This window comes from Prosopis cineraria, unplaced genomic scaffold (genome assembly GCF_029017545.1).
Source record: "Prosopis cineraria cultivar Desert tree isolate PC_DT_omini unplaced genomic scaffold, ASM2901754v1 PC6, whole genome shotgun sequence".
Classification (NCBI taxonomy): Eukaryota; Viridiplantae; Streptophyta; class Magnoliopsida; order Fabales; family Fabaceae; genus Prosopis; species Prosopis cineraria.
In genome coordinates this window covers 20,069,271-20,084,112 of record NW_026555337.1, presented here as the reverse complement: position 1 = coordinate 20,084,112, position 14,842 = coordinate 20,069,271, and the positions used below count along the sequence as shown (strand labels likewise).

The 14,842-nt window shown below is 30.5% G+C and overlaps 1 protein-coding gene across 3 annotated transcripts; it reads left to right on the top strand.

The window, feature by feature from the left end:
* The first annotated feature begins 9,349 nt into the window (after positions 1–9,349).
* Positions 9,350–11,685, top strand: LOC129314541 (uncharacterized). 3 transcript variants are annotated; one of them, XM_054958015.1, is made up of 2 exons: positions 9,350–9,667; positions 10,508–11,685. In XM_054958015.1, the coding sequence occupies exon 2, from the start codon at positions 10,554–10,556 to the stop codon at positions 11,493–11,495; it is 942 nt and encodes a 313-aa protein (XP_054813990.1). In that variant the 5' UTR covers positions 9,350–9,667; positions 10,508–10,553; the 3' UTR covers positions 11,496–11,685. The 3 variants fall into 3 exon arrangements, with proteins under 3 accessions (XP_054813990.1, XP_054813989.1, XP_054813993.1); XM_054958014.1 differs by having other exon boundaries at positions 9,350–9,674; XM_054958018.1 differs by lacking the exon at positions 9,350–9,667 and adding an exon at positions 10,210–10,225.
* The last annotated feature ends 3,157 nt before the right edge of the window (positions 11,686–14,842 follow it).

Here is a 14,842-nt window from a genome sequence, read left to right as displayed (position 1 = left end):
ACTTATTTTTATAAAAAACTTTATAAGAGGAGGTAACTTTAGTATTATGAAATACAAGAGTGATAAATAATCTTAGATCTCAATTTGTGCTTGAAGTATAAGAATCAATTGCTTTTATTTATTTTCTAATTTTAAAATAAATTTCAAAATCAACTTTTCTCAACTAATTGTATTTTGCTCAACTTAATTGAAATTGCAATGTCTATTGTTTGACCAAATTTTTAAAATAAATCTCCATTGGAACAATACTTTACTTACATTTTATTACTTGTCATGACCTATGTGCTTGTGGAGTGCAACAATAATAGAAAAAAAATGATGTTTAAAAAATGTTGAAAGATAAGATTTCTGTGAAGGATCAAAATTAACTATCACTAAAGATTAATTTAAAGGGAGATCATATTGATAAAGAACCTCTAAAATAATTTAATATTTGATAAGGATATTGGACAGATCAAATACTTATTAAAACAATAATTTCACTTGTTAATTTATTAATATTTACTTTTTAGAAATCTTTATTAGATATTAAATTATTTCAAGAGTCCCTCATTGATATTCTCCCTTAATTTAAAATCTTTAATAAATTATTTCATTTATACATTGCCAAAAATGGAAGATATGCCCATCTGTATGTTGTCCGCCAGCACTAGTGGCAGAGCCAAAGGAGGGTACAGTGGAGCCAAGGCTCCCCCCAAAATTTACCGCATTTTTTAGTATATAATGGGATTATACATTTTCGCCCCTAAAAAAGTTATATGAAAATTTAACATCATCTAAATAAAGATGTGCTCTTCTAGAAAAAAACTAATTTTTACCATGCCATGTGATGCATGGGAAGATCATATATTAATCATGAGATTAGAACAATTTATATTCTCACAATAACTTATGGTAATCAATGAACCGATAATAGAGACTGGTTAAACAATTCATTATTTTTGAGCGATATATGTTTTGCACAAAAACTTACTGCTATCTTGTATGCCAACTTTATCACGCTTGACAATCAGCGTGAGCCAAAAAAATGGGGGGGAAAAAAATACAAAGGACATCTACATGTGAGGTTTCCTTTCAAATATAGGGTCTAATTAATTTTCACAAGATGAAAAAAGATTTTCTCACTGAATTATTGATACTTTATATTGATAAAAGGTTTACCATAAATATGATAATGTATGATTTTTATACCATGGAATATTGATGGACACAACTTAAAAAATACATGTACATATTTATAACTATATATTTCAAAAAATTGAATATGGATAGAAATGTGACATAAACCGTATAGGACAGAAAGGCGCTGCTTAGTATGAAATATTGACTTTTAAAAGAGAGGGAATGAAATTAAGTTTTAAAATGATGCTTGGTATGATGCGAGATTAAGAAAAAATTTAATACTTAGATCAAACAAGAATTGATTGAGTGTGCATTTAGTTTAGTTTGTTAAAAATTCATTTGATGAAAATTTATTTGGCAGTTTAGTAAAAATCAGTTGTTGTAACAAAATTTGTGTTTGAATATATTTTTCAAAAATTAGTTTTGTTTTGTACACTGAAAGTTGTTTGGATTATGATAATAAAATATACTTTTGAATGTACAATTATAAAAAAATATTAATTTATGATGATTTGTAATTTTATTATACAAATGTAATATATTTAAAATATTTAAAAATTATGATAAAGATTTTATATAACATATCAAATGCTAAAAACTTGATCTTTAGTCATTTGTACTTTTTAAATTTGTAATTTTAAACAAATGTGATAAAGATTTGAAATTTGTATTATGCATTAATGCTAAAAATTAACATGATTAATTATTCAATTTATAATATTAAAAACTTGATACCTAATTATTATTATTATTATTATTATTATTATTATTATTATTATTATTATTGAAATGATAATTCTATTTTTAATGAATTAACTATTTTTTAAATAAAAGAATAAGAGATTAAATTTGGAGTAGTATGATCAAATAACATCTTATTTTTTAAATCTACTTTTCAAAAGTTTCATTATTTTAAGTTGGCCAAAAGCATGTTCAACAATATTTGAAAAGGACTTTTTAAATGAATTTTTTTAAAAAATTGAAAATCAAATAACATTTAACTTTTAAAAAGTAAAAAAGTACTTTTTAGATGTTAAAAGTAACAAAATCAAATGGATCTTAAAAAAACATTTGCCCTCATCTTCTTCCATTCTTCCTGCATCATTATCAACTTCATTAACACTATACTGACTTCAACATTATCTTCTTCATCATTATCAACTCTCTCTCTCTCTCTACAAATAGGGCTAGAGTGTCTTCCAAGGATGCTGAGTCAAGTCTCTCTCTCTTTCAACAATGACAAGTCAAATCCCACTCAGTGAGAGGAAAGGAGGACACTAAGTCAAATTTCGCTCATCAAGAGGAAAGGAGGAGGATGTCAAGTCAAATCCCACTAACGATACCAACTTGAAGCTGTGAGAGAGGAGATGGAGATCAGACCTGTAAGAAAGGAACTTGCAAGAGAGGGAGATGCTAGTGATTTCAAGATCCTGTGGTGAGAAGCATCGAGATCTAGTGACAGTGGTTGCTTAAACCTGAACCAAAATCGTCATCAATGGAAACTCAAACTCGAACTCAAACCAGTGAGGGAACTCGGACTCAAACCAGTAATGTCACTATTATGGTGATGAAGATGAAGATATTAGAGAAGGAAGATGAAGAGGAGGGAGAAGGGTGGAAGGTGGCACAACACCTTCGAGAAAGGTAATAGAAGGGACAACAGGGAGAGATATGAGTGAGGGTAATTTTTTCTGAATAATTTCAATCCTAAGATTGATTTTTCAATTCCAAAAAATAGTGGTATAAGGTAGTCTCATTGTAAGGTGAGATAAGGACTGGGATTGGATTCCCCAATGATCCATACTAAACATGAAAACTTAGGCTTTTTCAATCTCAATCCTAATTCCAGCCCTTCAATCTCATCTACCAAAACACGGCATAAGAGTTCAATAAAGTGTACATTGGCTTGGGTATAATTAGTGCTTGACCAGTAAATCATTGTGGATTGCTACTTACTCATAAAGGAGAAGTCATACATGGCACTAAGACTATTTCCCATATTTAATTTGTTTATAGTTCTCCACTTTATTGGTCTATTAGCATAATCACAAATGATCTTGAATTAGTTAGATTTTTTATCTACCTAAGTATCATTAAATTAAATTTTTAGGAAACTAGTGTCATTTCTCCTTATATTAACTTTTGCTTCCCAACATGTCATTTTCCCACCATTACATGGTCTTGAATAAAATAAATCTAACTAGAAGGTTTGCCCAACGGCTACAAAAATGATCTCTATTTTGAAATGAAAAATATATTCCTAACAATGACATAGCCTCTACATAAAATCTCTATCATCCTTGTAGTTCATCTTACTTGCTTACTTTCTTAGTCACCGTCATGTCGTTTCACTTTAGAAATTACTAAATATAAAGCTCTGATCAAATGGAAGCAAAGTCTCCCATACCAACCAGTTTTGGATTCATGGGTCCTTCTACCTGAAAATAGCTCAAAAGCAGCTCAAAGCCCATATTCATGGCGTGGAATAACATGTGATCATAACTCTACAGGAAGTGTGATTGAAATAAACCTTGCATACACTGGTCTTGAAGGTACCCTTCAAAACTTGAGGTTCTTTGCATTTCCAAATCGTCTTCATCTTGATTTCAACACAAACTGTAATAGCCTAAATATATATATATATATATATAATACTAATAGGGATATATAAGTTGGTTCTAGCTTATATGAAATTACCATAATGCCCTCTTCCTCATGTGATAAATCTCTCTTATTTCTTCCTTATCCAGTCAATCCACACAGAGAGAGAGAGAAAGAGAAAGAGTTCGAGAGTATTCAATAATGCTCTCTAACCTTCTACCATAACCGACCATTTCTCCCCTCTTTACTCCTGGCTATCATCGACAATCGAGAAGGCTCTCACTGTTCAGTGACGTTCAGACATTCCTCCATGAGTGTGGACTCTGTTTTTTTTCTTCTCTTTCTCAATCGAGATTTTTATATTTATGATTTATCTTCTAATTTCTTGATTCCTCTACTATGCTTTCTTCATTTTCTTCTTCTTGCATAACCTTGTACTTTTTGTTAAGAGGCCTAGGCTCTATTCTTTCGTCATCATCATCTTCTTCTCTTTTTAGTCTCTTGGTTTTTTCATTCTTCATTTTTTTCTTAATTTTTTTATTAAGTATGCTTAATGATAGTGGCTACTTCACCAAAATAGCTTAAACCATTTAATGAGACACATCCCAAGCTTTATATATTGATAATTTATGTTCTAATTTCTAGAAATGTGAAACTTCTTTTATCTCTAATAGTGAGTTTCATATGAAACCTTGTTTAAAACTTTCAAGCACTTATATGGAAATATTTACTTCATTTTTCCTTATTTAGAGGTTGCGTATGTAATGGCAGTGACAGAGAAAATTAATGTGTATACTTTGGTGTTTTGGCTATTGAGATGCTTATAGGACAGCATTCTGGTGAATTAGTATCCAATACCTAAACAAGCGGGATGAATTAGATCAACTTGAAAGAGATTGTGACCGTCATTTATCATCAACAAATCAGAAAAAAAAACATGAAGAAATTGGCTTTGATTTGGCATATAACTCTTTCATGCTTAAAAGAAAATCCTCAATCTTGGCCAACCATGAGAATCTTTGCCTAGTTGATGGAAAAGTAGAGTGCTCAAGAGACATGATTGGTGTCTGTTACTTTGTTTCTCTACAAGTAAAATAAGTGTCTGAAGCACATGTTATGTCTCATTTAGACATGTGCTAATATCATGCATTAAGAATTCTATTTTCTTAATGAACGTACATTTGTCAAACGTTGGTTCTAAAGTTTTTGTCGGTTTGGTTGAGTTAGAAAAAATCACTTTTTCATGATTAAGTTGGGGATTAGTGTTTGATTTTAGGAGAGGAGATAATGGAGAAAAAATAATCATATATGGACAATTATACCTTCATTTTATCAATATTGAGATATTGGAGACGTGTATCTGTATTTTTTAAACTTATCATGAAGGACATATTGGTCAGGGTATGAAAAATTTTATCCCTCTCCTCCCAATCCCCCCAATTTGGAAGGGAGGGGAGGGGAGGGGAGTTTTTAAAAACTTTTCCCTCCACTTTCCTCCAATTTTTCAAACCAAACAAAGGAAGGGGGCAAAATCCCTCCCCTCCAACCAAACACCGAGCATTTGAATATTATATAAATTTCTTTTTCTTTTTTTTTGAATGGTTGCGAATTTTGTTTTGAGCAACAAACTTTACTCTTTCATTGAGGAGAGATGGATTTTTTTGGCCAAAAACAAGCATTTTTTTATTAATATTCAAAAAATCATATTACACAAATCATCAATAACTGAAGAAAAAAGAAACACTCAAAAAAGCCTAATGCTATATTTGAATACATATAGATTTGGATTTGAATTTGAGCCAAATTCATTATTTGAGTAATTAAAAATATATGGATTTAGATTCGACTCAAACCCAAATCCAAGTTCCACGTTAATTTGAAATCTTTTTTAAACTCCTATAATTTCAAATCCTAACTCAATCTCTTTTGTAATTTGACCCAAATTTACAAAAGCTTGATTGGCCTGCCAACGGTAATTGGACCAGATCATCAAAGTTGATGAAAATAAGCCATCACCATTGATCATGATCGAAAGGCTGACTTTCATTAAGACCAGACCTATGGCGACAATCGGGATGGGACAGTTAACTTCTATCGAGATCGAACATGACTAAACTAATGGCAGTGATAAGGACTGGATCGACGAGGACCCGACGACTGACTTTCATTGAGACCAAATTAACGACAATGATAGGGACCGAACAACTAACTTCCATCGAGACCATATTGACGGCGATGACAAGGAGTGGATGGCCAACTTTTACTGGGACTGGATGATCAACTTCTAGCAAGAATGGATAAATGTGACCACCGGGACATGACAATCGACTTCCAATAAGAAAAGACTGATTCGTAATGGTGACAATAGGAATTGAACGATTGATTTTATTCGGGACCAGATTGATTGCAACGACCGAGATGGGACGATTGACTTCCACTAGGATTAGACCAACAGTGATAACAACAACAGGATCAGACGGTCAATTTTCTCTAGGACCTGACCTAATAGGACGATCAAGTTCTACTAGAATCAAACTAACAGCAACCACTAGAACGGGAAAGCCAACTTTCATCGAGATTAGACAAATAGCTATGATAGAGATCAGACGACCAACTTCTACCGAATCCAGTCTTGATAGTCGTTATTGGTTCGGTCTCAATAAAAGTCAACTGTCCAGTCCTAATGATATCTGTTGGTCTGATCCTTGTAGAAGTCGATTGTTTGGTCCCTGTCATCGCTGTCAGTTAGGTCTCGATTGAAGTCAGCCATTTAGTTCCCATTGCTGCCATCGGTCTGGTCTCAGTGGAAGTCGGCTATCTAATCCCCATCATCATGTTACTTTAGTCCCGATGGAAGTCGGCAGTCATGTCATGGTCATCGCCAGTGCTACAATCCCAGTCAATTTTGACTATTTGATATTGGTGAAAGTTAACCATTCAGTCGACTTTGACTAGTTGTCCAAGTTTTTTTTAAATATAAATATATAATTTAAAATTTAAAATTTTTCTTTAGATCCAAACAAAAAATTTTCATATTATAATTTGAATTTTTTTTATCATCCAAACAAAAAATTCAGAATCTATAAATTTTAAATATGAGATTTTAAATTCAAATTCTTAACTTAAATCTACCCATCCAAAGGCAACCTAAAGGTTACAAGCAAACCCCCAAAAAAACTCACCAAAAAGACACAACCAAACCATAACAACAATTTTTTTGAAAGGGGGGGGGGGGGGCTATAACAACAGTGAACAGACTTATCAAGAAACTAAACCAGAATCCAAACACAAGAAAATAACGACAGGAAGCCTACTACTATGAACACTACCGATCAAAGTAATAGTAATATTTAAATTGGGAAGATGGATTTTTCATGTTAAATTGTTGTGCCCATGTTTATTATTTTTTATTTCTAATTTTATAATTTACTTGCGACTAAAACAATCAACGTAATAATAGAAATATTTAAATTTGTGAACCCAAGGAATAATGGACCTTAGGAATCATTGGGCTCTGAAAGATTATTGTCAATCTGAACTAATATATATGTGTGTTTGGTCCAAAAAACATACTAATATATATGTGTGTGTGTACAAGAGGCCCGTCTATCTACAAATAGGCTCAGATCTTGAACAAAAAATCAACTAACTCATCTGGCGTTCAGATTTTGCAAGAAATTAATCTTATGATTATTGGTTGTGAGGATTGGCTACCAAAAAAGTAAAAATAAAATCATGTCTAATTAAAAAATAAAGAAAATTGTGAAAGAAACTCAACAAAATAGCATATATTTCTTTTAAGGGCATGACTTAAGTATTTATTTTTAAATATTTAATACTCTCTCCGTTTAAAAATATGAAGCATTTTTTGAGAAATTATATGTTCAAAAAAGTAAGGCATTTTTAATCTTTTAAAATATAATTATTGCCTTTTTTTTCAAAAATATCCCTATTGATGAATGACTTTATATTTATTGTAAAGTATTTAATAGGGGTAAATATGTAAAGAAAGGGTTAATTTGAAAGTGGGTAACTACTTTATTGGAGGTGAGATTTATTTAAAAATGCTTTAAATTTTGAATGGAGGGAGTATATTTTTATTCAATTAAGTGGTTTTAATATGTTAATAATATTAATAACAAAAAATTGTAATAGAATAAATAATTTAGATATTAAACATATTGCATGCATATGTATTGATTTAATTAGAAATAACATACCTCATGTTCATAAGACTAAGTATATAATTTTTTCACTTCTTTAAAACCTAATCCTTTTAGTTTATTAAATAAAGGAAAAATAAAAAAGCAGGGAGTGAAAGATATTTTAAAATAAAAATAACAAAAGCACAAAAAAATTAAAAGGAGTAGGGAAAGCGATAATTGAAGCCAAACACAACATGTCAACTCAAATAAATTTAAAAAATTTTAGGGTCAGTTTTGGAAGTTTAAAAATTTTTTCTACTTTAGATTTATTCTGGATGCCCATTAAAGCTGAAAGAAATTCAGGCTAAGTCTGAACATACATAAGTTTAGCTCGAATACCATAATTATTTTTTATTATTAATAAAATAAAATAAAAAATAAGATAAAAATTAAAAATTTTATTTTTTAATATAAATATTGAAATTGGAAAAGATATTATTTATCAATTTGAATATTTGGTCCAGCTCATATAAACCTGAAAATACGAGATATTATGGCTGGGTTTCATTATATAGATTTTTTACATGTTCAATTATTTTAATTTCATTTGAAAAAACCCAAGTAGCTCAAATTATTGTCACAACGCGGAGGAGGAGCCAGGGTAACAAAAATAAAAGTAAAACATAATCATTAATTCTTATAATTTTATTAAATTTTACTTTTAATCATCGTATTTTTTTAATATTTTAAATTATTATTAGGATTAATATTACTGAAAATATTAAAACTATAAAGATCTGAGTAATAAATGTTACCAACCTTATCAAAATCACAAGGACTGAAAAGATAGTGTTTACACTTTACACTAGAGGTGTACTAGGAGGGTAAGGGTGGAACGAGGCAAGAGCAAGGCTTTTAAGGTGGGTTTTTGTGCTGGGGAAAATAATGGGGAGCAGGAAAAGCTTTGGAATTTGGATGATTTCTCGATCTTCCTTGTGCTCACTGTCACTAGCGTAGAAAACTCTTTGACCAACTTTTTATTTTTTTTAAAAAAAATTATAATATTTTATTATTATTAAAATTATCATTATCGTTGAATCTTGCATGAAACGTTACTTTTAAGTATAGATTAATATTTTGATAATTGATATGTCCTCTATTTTTATATATAAAAAATTATATATTATACAGTTTAAAAAAATTAATTAATCATGATAATTATATTTAAAAATAAAAAATTAAATTTAAATATTTTATTTTAATTAATAAATATACATTAATTATTATTTTATTAATATAAATTATGAGGAGTGATTTAAATTATACTACTTATATTTGGTTTAAATTTAATTTGGCTTTTTATTAGATTATTAATTTATGATCTAGTATTTTGACCGATTTTGAATATATTAAAACCGGATAAATTAAAACAAAACACAACAAAACAGCGAGCAACTGCAAGAGAAAGGAACAATTTCTTTGTCAAACGTTGACGCATTACGAATGAGGAAAGACGGCACATGAATCACGGCGAACGGATGCTATTCAGTCCAGCACAATTTCAGCGCTTCAATTCCGGCAAAGATGGTGGGAGATAAAGGCAGAGAAGATCAAAGTGATCGGAGAAGAAAAGCAATTACAAGATGCGGCGAATCTCGTAATGAGATTTTGGCAATTGGCATTAACACTACTGCTTAGAGCCATGATAAAGGCAGGCGATCATACGCATAAAGTAGATGCGGCGAATCCTCTCATTTGCAGTGTGAGACTGTGAGCTTGGAGGAGAAAGTTCCGGAGAGGTGAGAAGTAAGTCTAATTGTATTTTTGATTTCCCTCTTATTTCATTCTTGTTGTCTAGATATTTCATTCATGAGGTTCTGAGTTGAATTTGTTTTATGGGCATATTCATTGGTTTAGGATGTGATCCTCTATAGACTTCGTAAATCTGAACGATACTCTTTTGATTTATGATATTCAGCTCACTTTGGTTTTTCCTTTGATTATTCTCTCAGAACGTTAGTTGTTGTTGATATTGGGGTTTACATCTGAATTGGGATTCTAGATGTTGTAAAAGTTTCTTTGACCCAGAAATTATTTTTAATATCCTGTTGAGATTTTAGGGAATTTTGAGTTATTATTTAATCATTTAACAATGTGTTTTTAAGCAAAAACAGAAACAGATTTGGCGTTGCAAACATATCTCTGTATCCTTTTCTCCACCTGCGCGCGCGCGCGCGCGCATCTATGTTTGGATTCTAGTTCGTTGGGAATGTATGTGATATACATGTACTAATTTTAGATGACGTAATAAGAGAAAGAAACGGCAAATCGAAAGTCTTCTGGTGATTAAACGCTGTGTAAGTGAGCCTCTTTGATCACTGTACATACACACACCAATGCAGCAACAATAAAGCATCCATATTTGGATTCCAGTTCATTGGGAATGTGATACATGTACGAATTTGCTGTGTGTGAGTGAAGCACTTTGATCACTTTAATCTCCATCATCTTCACGAGATTGCATATGAAGTTTTGAAAAATGCCTTCCTCGTTGCTCTCTCTCTCTTCGCTCTTCTTCTATGTTTTTTTTTTTTTTTTTTTCCCGTGAGGATTTTAATTTAACATTTTCTTGTTTTCAGACGCTTTGCAGCTGCATACCAATTTGCTGTTGAAGAGGAATCAGACATGGCTAATGCAACTCGAAAACCATTAAGGAGCAATCAAGGAAGCCGAAGCAGAAAAGCAGGACTTGCAGATCAAGAAGGTCGAAATTGTCGCACTGTAAATGAAAGAAAGCAGAGGAGGAGAATGAAGAACAGAGAATCAGCTGCGACGTCAAGAGCTCGCAGGCAAAAATACATGATGGAATTGGAAGCGGAAGTTAAAAAGTTGAAAGATGAGAACCAAGAATTTCTGAGGAAACAAGAACACATGATGGAATTGGAAGCAGAAATTAAAAGATTGAAAGATGAGAACCAAGAAGTTGGGAAGAAGAAACAGGAATACGCAAGGGAATTAGAAGCAGAAATCAAAAGGTTGAAAGATGAGAACCAAGAAGCTCAGAGGAAGGAGGAGCAGGAATATCTGATGGAATTTAAAGCTGAAATTAAAAGGTTGAAAGATGAGAGCAGAGAAGTTATGAGGTCCAAGCATGAATATATGATGAAATTGGAGGCAGAAATCAAAATGTTGAAAGATGAGAACCGAGAAGTTCAGAGGTCAAAGCAAGAATATATGACAGAATTTGGAGCAGAAATTAAAAGGTTAAGAGATGAGAGCCAAGAAGTTCAGAGAGAAAACAAAAGGTTGAAAGATGAGAATCAAGAAGTTTGGAAGTCCAAGCAGGAATATATGATGGAATTTGGGGCAGAAATAAGAAGGTTGAAAGATGAGAACCGAGAATATACGATAGAATTGGAATCAGAAATCATAAGGTTAATAGATGAGAATCAAAAACTTCAAAAGAAGAATCAAGAGAATGAATCTTCCTTTGTTATTGTAAACAAGACAAGGCTTCCAACGAATCATGTACAAGTCAAGCAGGAACCGCTAGACTTTCCACCAGACCCAATTTTCTTCTCTCTTGAAGAAGACTGGAAAATATCTGATGAGCTCCTCAGATTATAGGTGTCAAATATTTGGAATAAACAAAGAAGAAATTTTTTTGAGAATTATCGTGTTAGATCTTTTGTAAGGCTCTGTTATGTCCTTTTAGTATTTATTCTTATTTTACGTTTTTCTTTTTTGCAACAATAAATGTGGTTCTGGTGAATTCCGTTTTAATTAATTCTTGAATAAAAAAGATATATTAGCGTCTTCCAATCTTGCAAATTTCCATGGTCCAAGACAAAGATCTTTCTCTTATATTCTTCTGATTAAAGATGATTTGATTCTTTTTACTCTTAGAATCCAAAAAAAAAAAATCACTTTATATTAAATGTTAATCTTACAAATAAAATAAAATAAAATTCTAAAAAAGATTTCTTTTAAAGAAAACATAAATAGTATAAAGCATTAAAAAAGTGACATTTATTTATTTATTTATTTATTTGATAAATAAGGAAAATGCTATAATCTTCATCAGTTAACACTTAACAGTGAAACCACCTCGGCACAGTCACTCCAGAGATCCTTACAAATCTTCCTTTAAAAAAAATAATTTATTATCTTCTCTTGAGGAAATAACCACATAAACAGATATCCAAAACATAATAGAGTGTGGGTAAAAGTCATACCAAATGCACAGTCAGATCTACCCAACTATCAACGCAGAGATCAGATTACGAGAGTTCTTTCTAATATGCTCAGCAGATGGACCTTTAAGAGAGGGAATGAAGAATGAATCCTGAAAAGAGATATTTGTTCTGGGGTGATCTTTAAGGGAGAAAAAGAGGGAAAGAAGAATGAAGAACAAACGCTGAAATCTTTAATTAAGAGAGAAAGAGAAAGAAAAATGATGAAACAAACACTGGTTGATCTTCGAGATAGAGGGAGGGAAAGCAAATCAGCATTGAGAAAAGGTATTTACTGTGCAGTGAAGTGATTCTCCTTCAATCGACTATCATTATTTATAGCGTGAGAGACTGTGACATAAAGGAAAATTTTAATAATCATAAATTCATCTCATAATGAAAAAAATTATTGTGATTGAATATTTCACAATAATGTGGTGATAAACTTCCCAAATTGAATTCAATCAGGAATTAATTCACAATAAATTCTTGATTTCTAATAAACCTCATTAAACCAAAATATACTGAATTAATACTCATTTTTTTTGATATAATTACCCAATTCCCATCAAGGACGGATATGTAATCCATACTAATTTTTACAGCATTGTTTACAATCAAACACCTCCAAAATAAAAAAATATTAATTTTTAATTAAACCTTTTGGTAATCTTTTTTTAATTAAATTTATTTGGAAGAACTCTACAAAATTATTAGATTAAAATATACTGACTTTTCCTCTTTTTTTTTTCTATTCCCAAGGTAACCCCACAGTTAGTAGCTATAAAATTAATCCCTCAAAAAATCTAAGCTCTATTTAAGGGATTGTCTCCTATTTTATTTTAATTACATAGTCTTTCTGTTTTTAAAACTCATATAAACCCCTCTAAAATTAATAGTTACAAAACAAAAACTTACCATATATTTTTAATATTTCATTTTATCCACTCTACTGCTAGTTATATGTTAAGTTACATATATATTTGACTTAAGTGACCTATTAAATCAAAATACCACTATTTAAGATGTTTAAAATCATTCAAATTATCCAAAAAAATTTAATGCACATATATGATACATTAGGTGGCTAAAATGTCACTTCAAACACATTTGGAAAAAAAATTAATGCAATAGTGGTTTAATATAATTAGAAATAAATTAGCTAGTTAATATAATTTATATTTTTGTTTCATTAAATTTATTAATTTAAACACAATGCTTTTAAATTATTTATTTAAATATTTTCATTTTTAATTATTTAAATTTATTTAAAGTGTGGGAAGAATAGACAATTATATTACAAGGAAAAATTAATAATGCTAAATATTTCAAAATTATTACAAATAAACTGTATGTGATTATAATCTTTAATAGAATGTTCCTAAAAATTGTCAAAATTATACCATAGTGTATGTAGGTTTTGAAACAAAAGTCTATGTAATTTTAATAAAATTGAAGAGATCATTATATTTTTCTTAAATTTATTATGAAAATTGAACATTTACATCAACATGGATTTATGTTTCCTTACCTCATTTGCATATAATATTTATTGAACTTAGTTTAAATATGTCAAGCATAAGTTTTTAAAGTATACATCTTATATATGTATATTTAATTTCTTATCGGAGAGTGTATAGAAAATATATTTTTTTTTATATATAAACTCAAATGGAAGGTTGAGGGAGAAAGAAAACTAAATATTTTCAAGCAGTTGTGTCAAAGCGATTTGCAAATAATTTTTTTTATGTCTCAAAAAGTGTGATGATAACTGGACTGACAATTAACAAGAGTTGCAATAATTAATTCGGTCCCATTTATTCTAGTATTTATTGTCATCTTGATCATCGTAATACTAATGAAATTTTAGTTAAAATGAACTTGTTGTAGTTACCTATGATTTCTGAAGTTCAGGTTGCTCAACTTACAATAGCCCCCTCATTTGATAAAATCAAACAAGCAATTTTCAGTTTACTTAAGATAGTGTCCCAAGTCCAGAAGGTTTTCATGCACATTTTTTTTTTTAAATATTGATTACTTGTGGTAAGGATACTTATGACTTGGTGCTTCTTTTTTTTTTTTTGGAACTTTAATTTGAATTCCTTCTCAAGAGCCTTCACAAAACTCACTTCATTCTCATTACAAATGGTCTTAGCATTGTGCAAACGGTCAAGGACTTAAGACCTATAAGTCTTAGTAATGCTTCCTATAAGATTAAATGATCCAAGATCCTTTGTAATATATTTAAGGAGATTCTTCAATCTATCATATCTTCTCAACAAAGTGCTTTTGTTCCAAAACAACTCATTTATGATAACATTCTTTTGGCTGCAGATCTCATCCACCAAATTCATACATCCAATTCTTCAAGGAAAAATTGGCAGCTTTGAAACTCATTGTTTTTTGATTCAGCACATCATCATTTTAATCAATCAACTATGGTTGCTGAGGAACATATATAACTCCATCATCTATCAAGTTTCAGCTCCTACCTTGGATATTTGGCTGAAAGATTTCAAGAGTCAATGTTACTTTCTCAATCATATTGGTTGTTGGTCTTCTTCCTCAGCATGAAGGTCATTTTCTTCATCAAGTTCACAAATGGTTTCGTATCATTCTATTTTTGTACCTACTTGTTAGTTGTGGACAACTTTGGCTCAAGAAATTCAAAAAGGATAGAAAGTTTTCTATTTTATTGCAGTCTGCTTCAACTCTCAATTCATCAATGGCAGGTGGTGAGGA

Excerpts from the sequence above, each read along its gene's own strand:
- LOC129314541 (XM_054958015.1), top strand. The coding sequence starts at position 10,554 with ATGGCTAATGCAACTCGAAAACCATTAAGGAGCAATCAAGGAAGCCGA.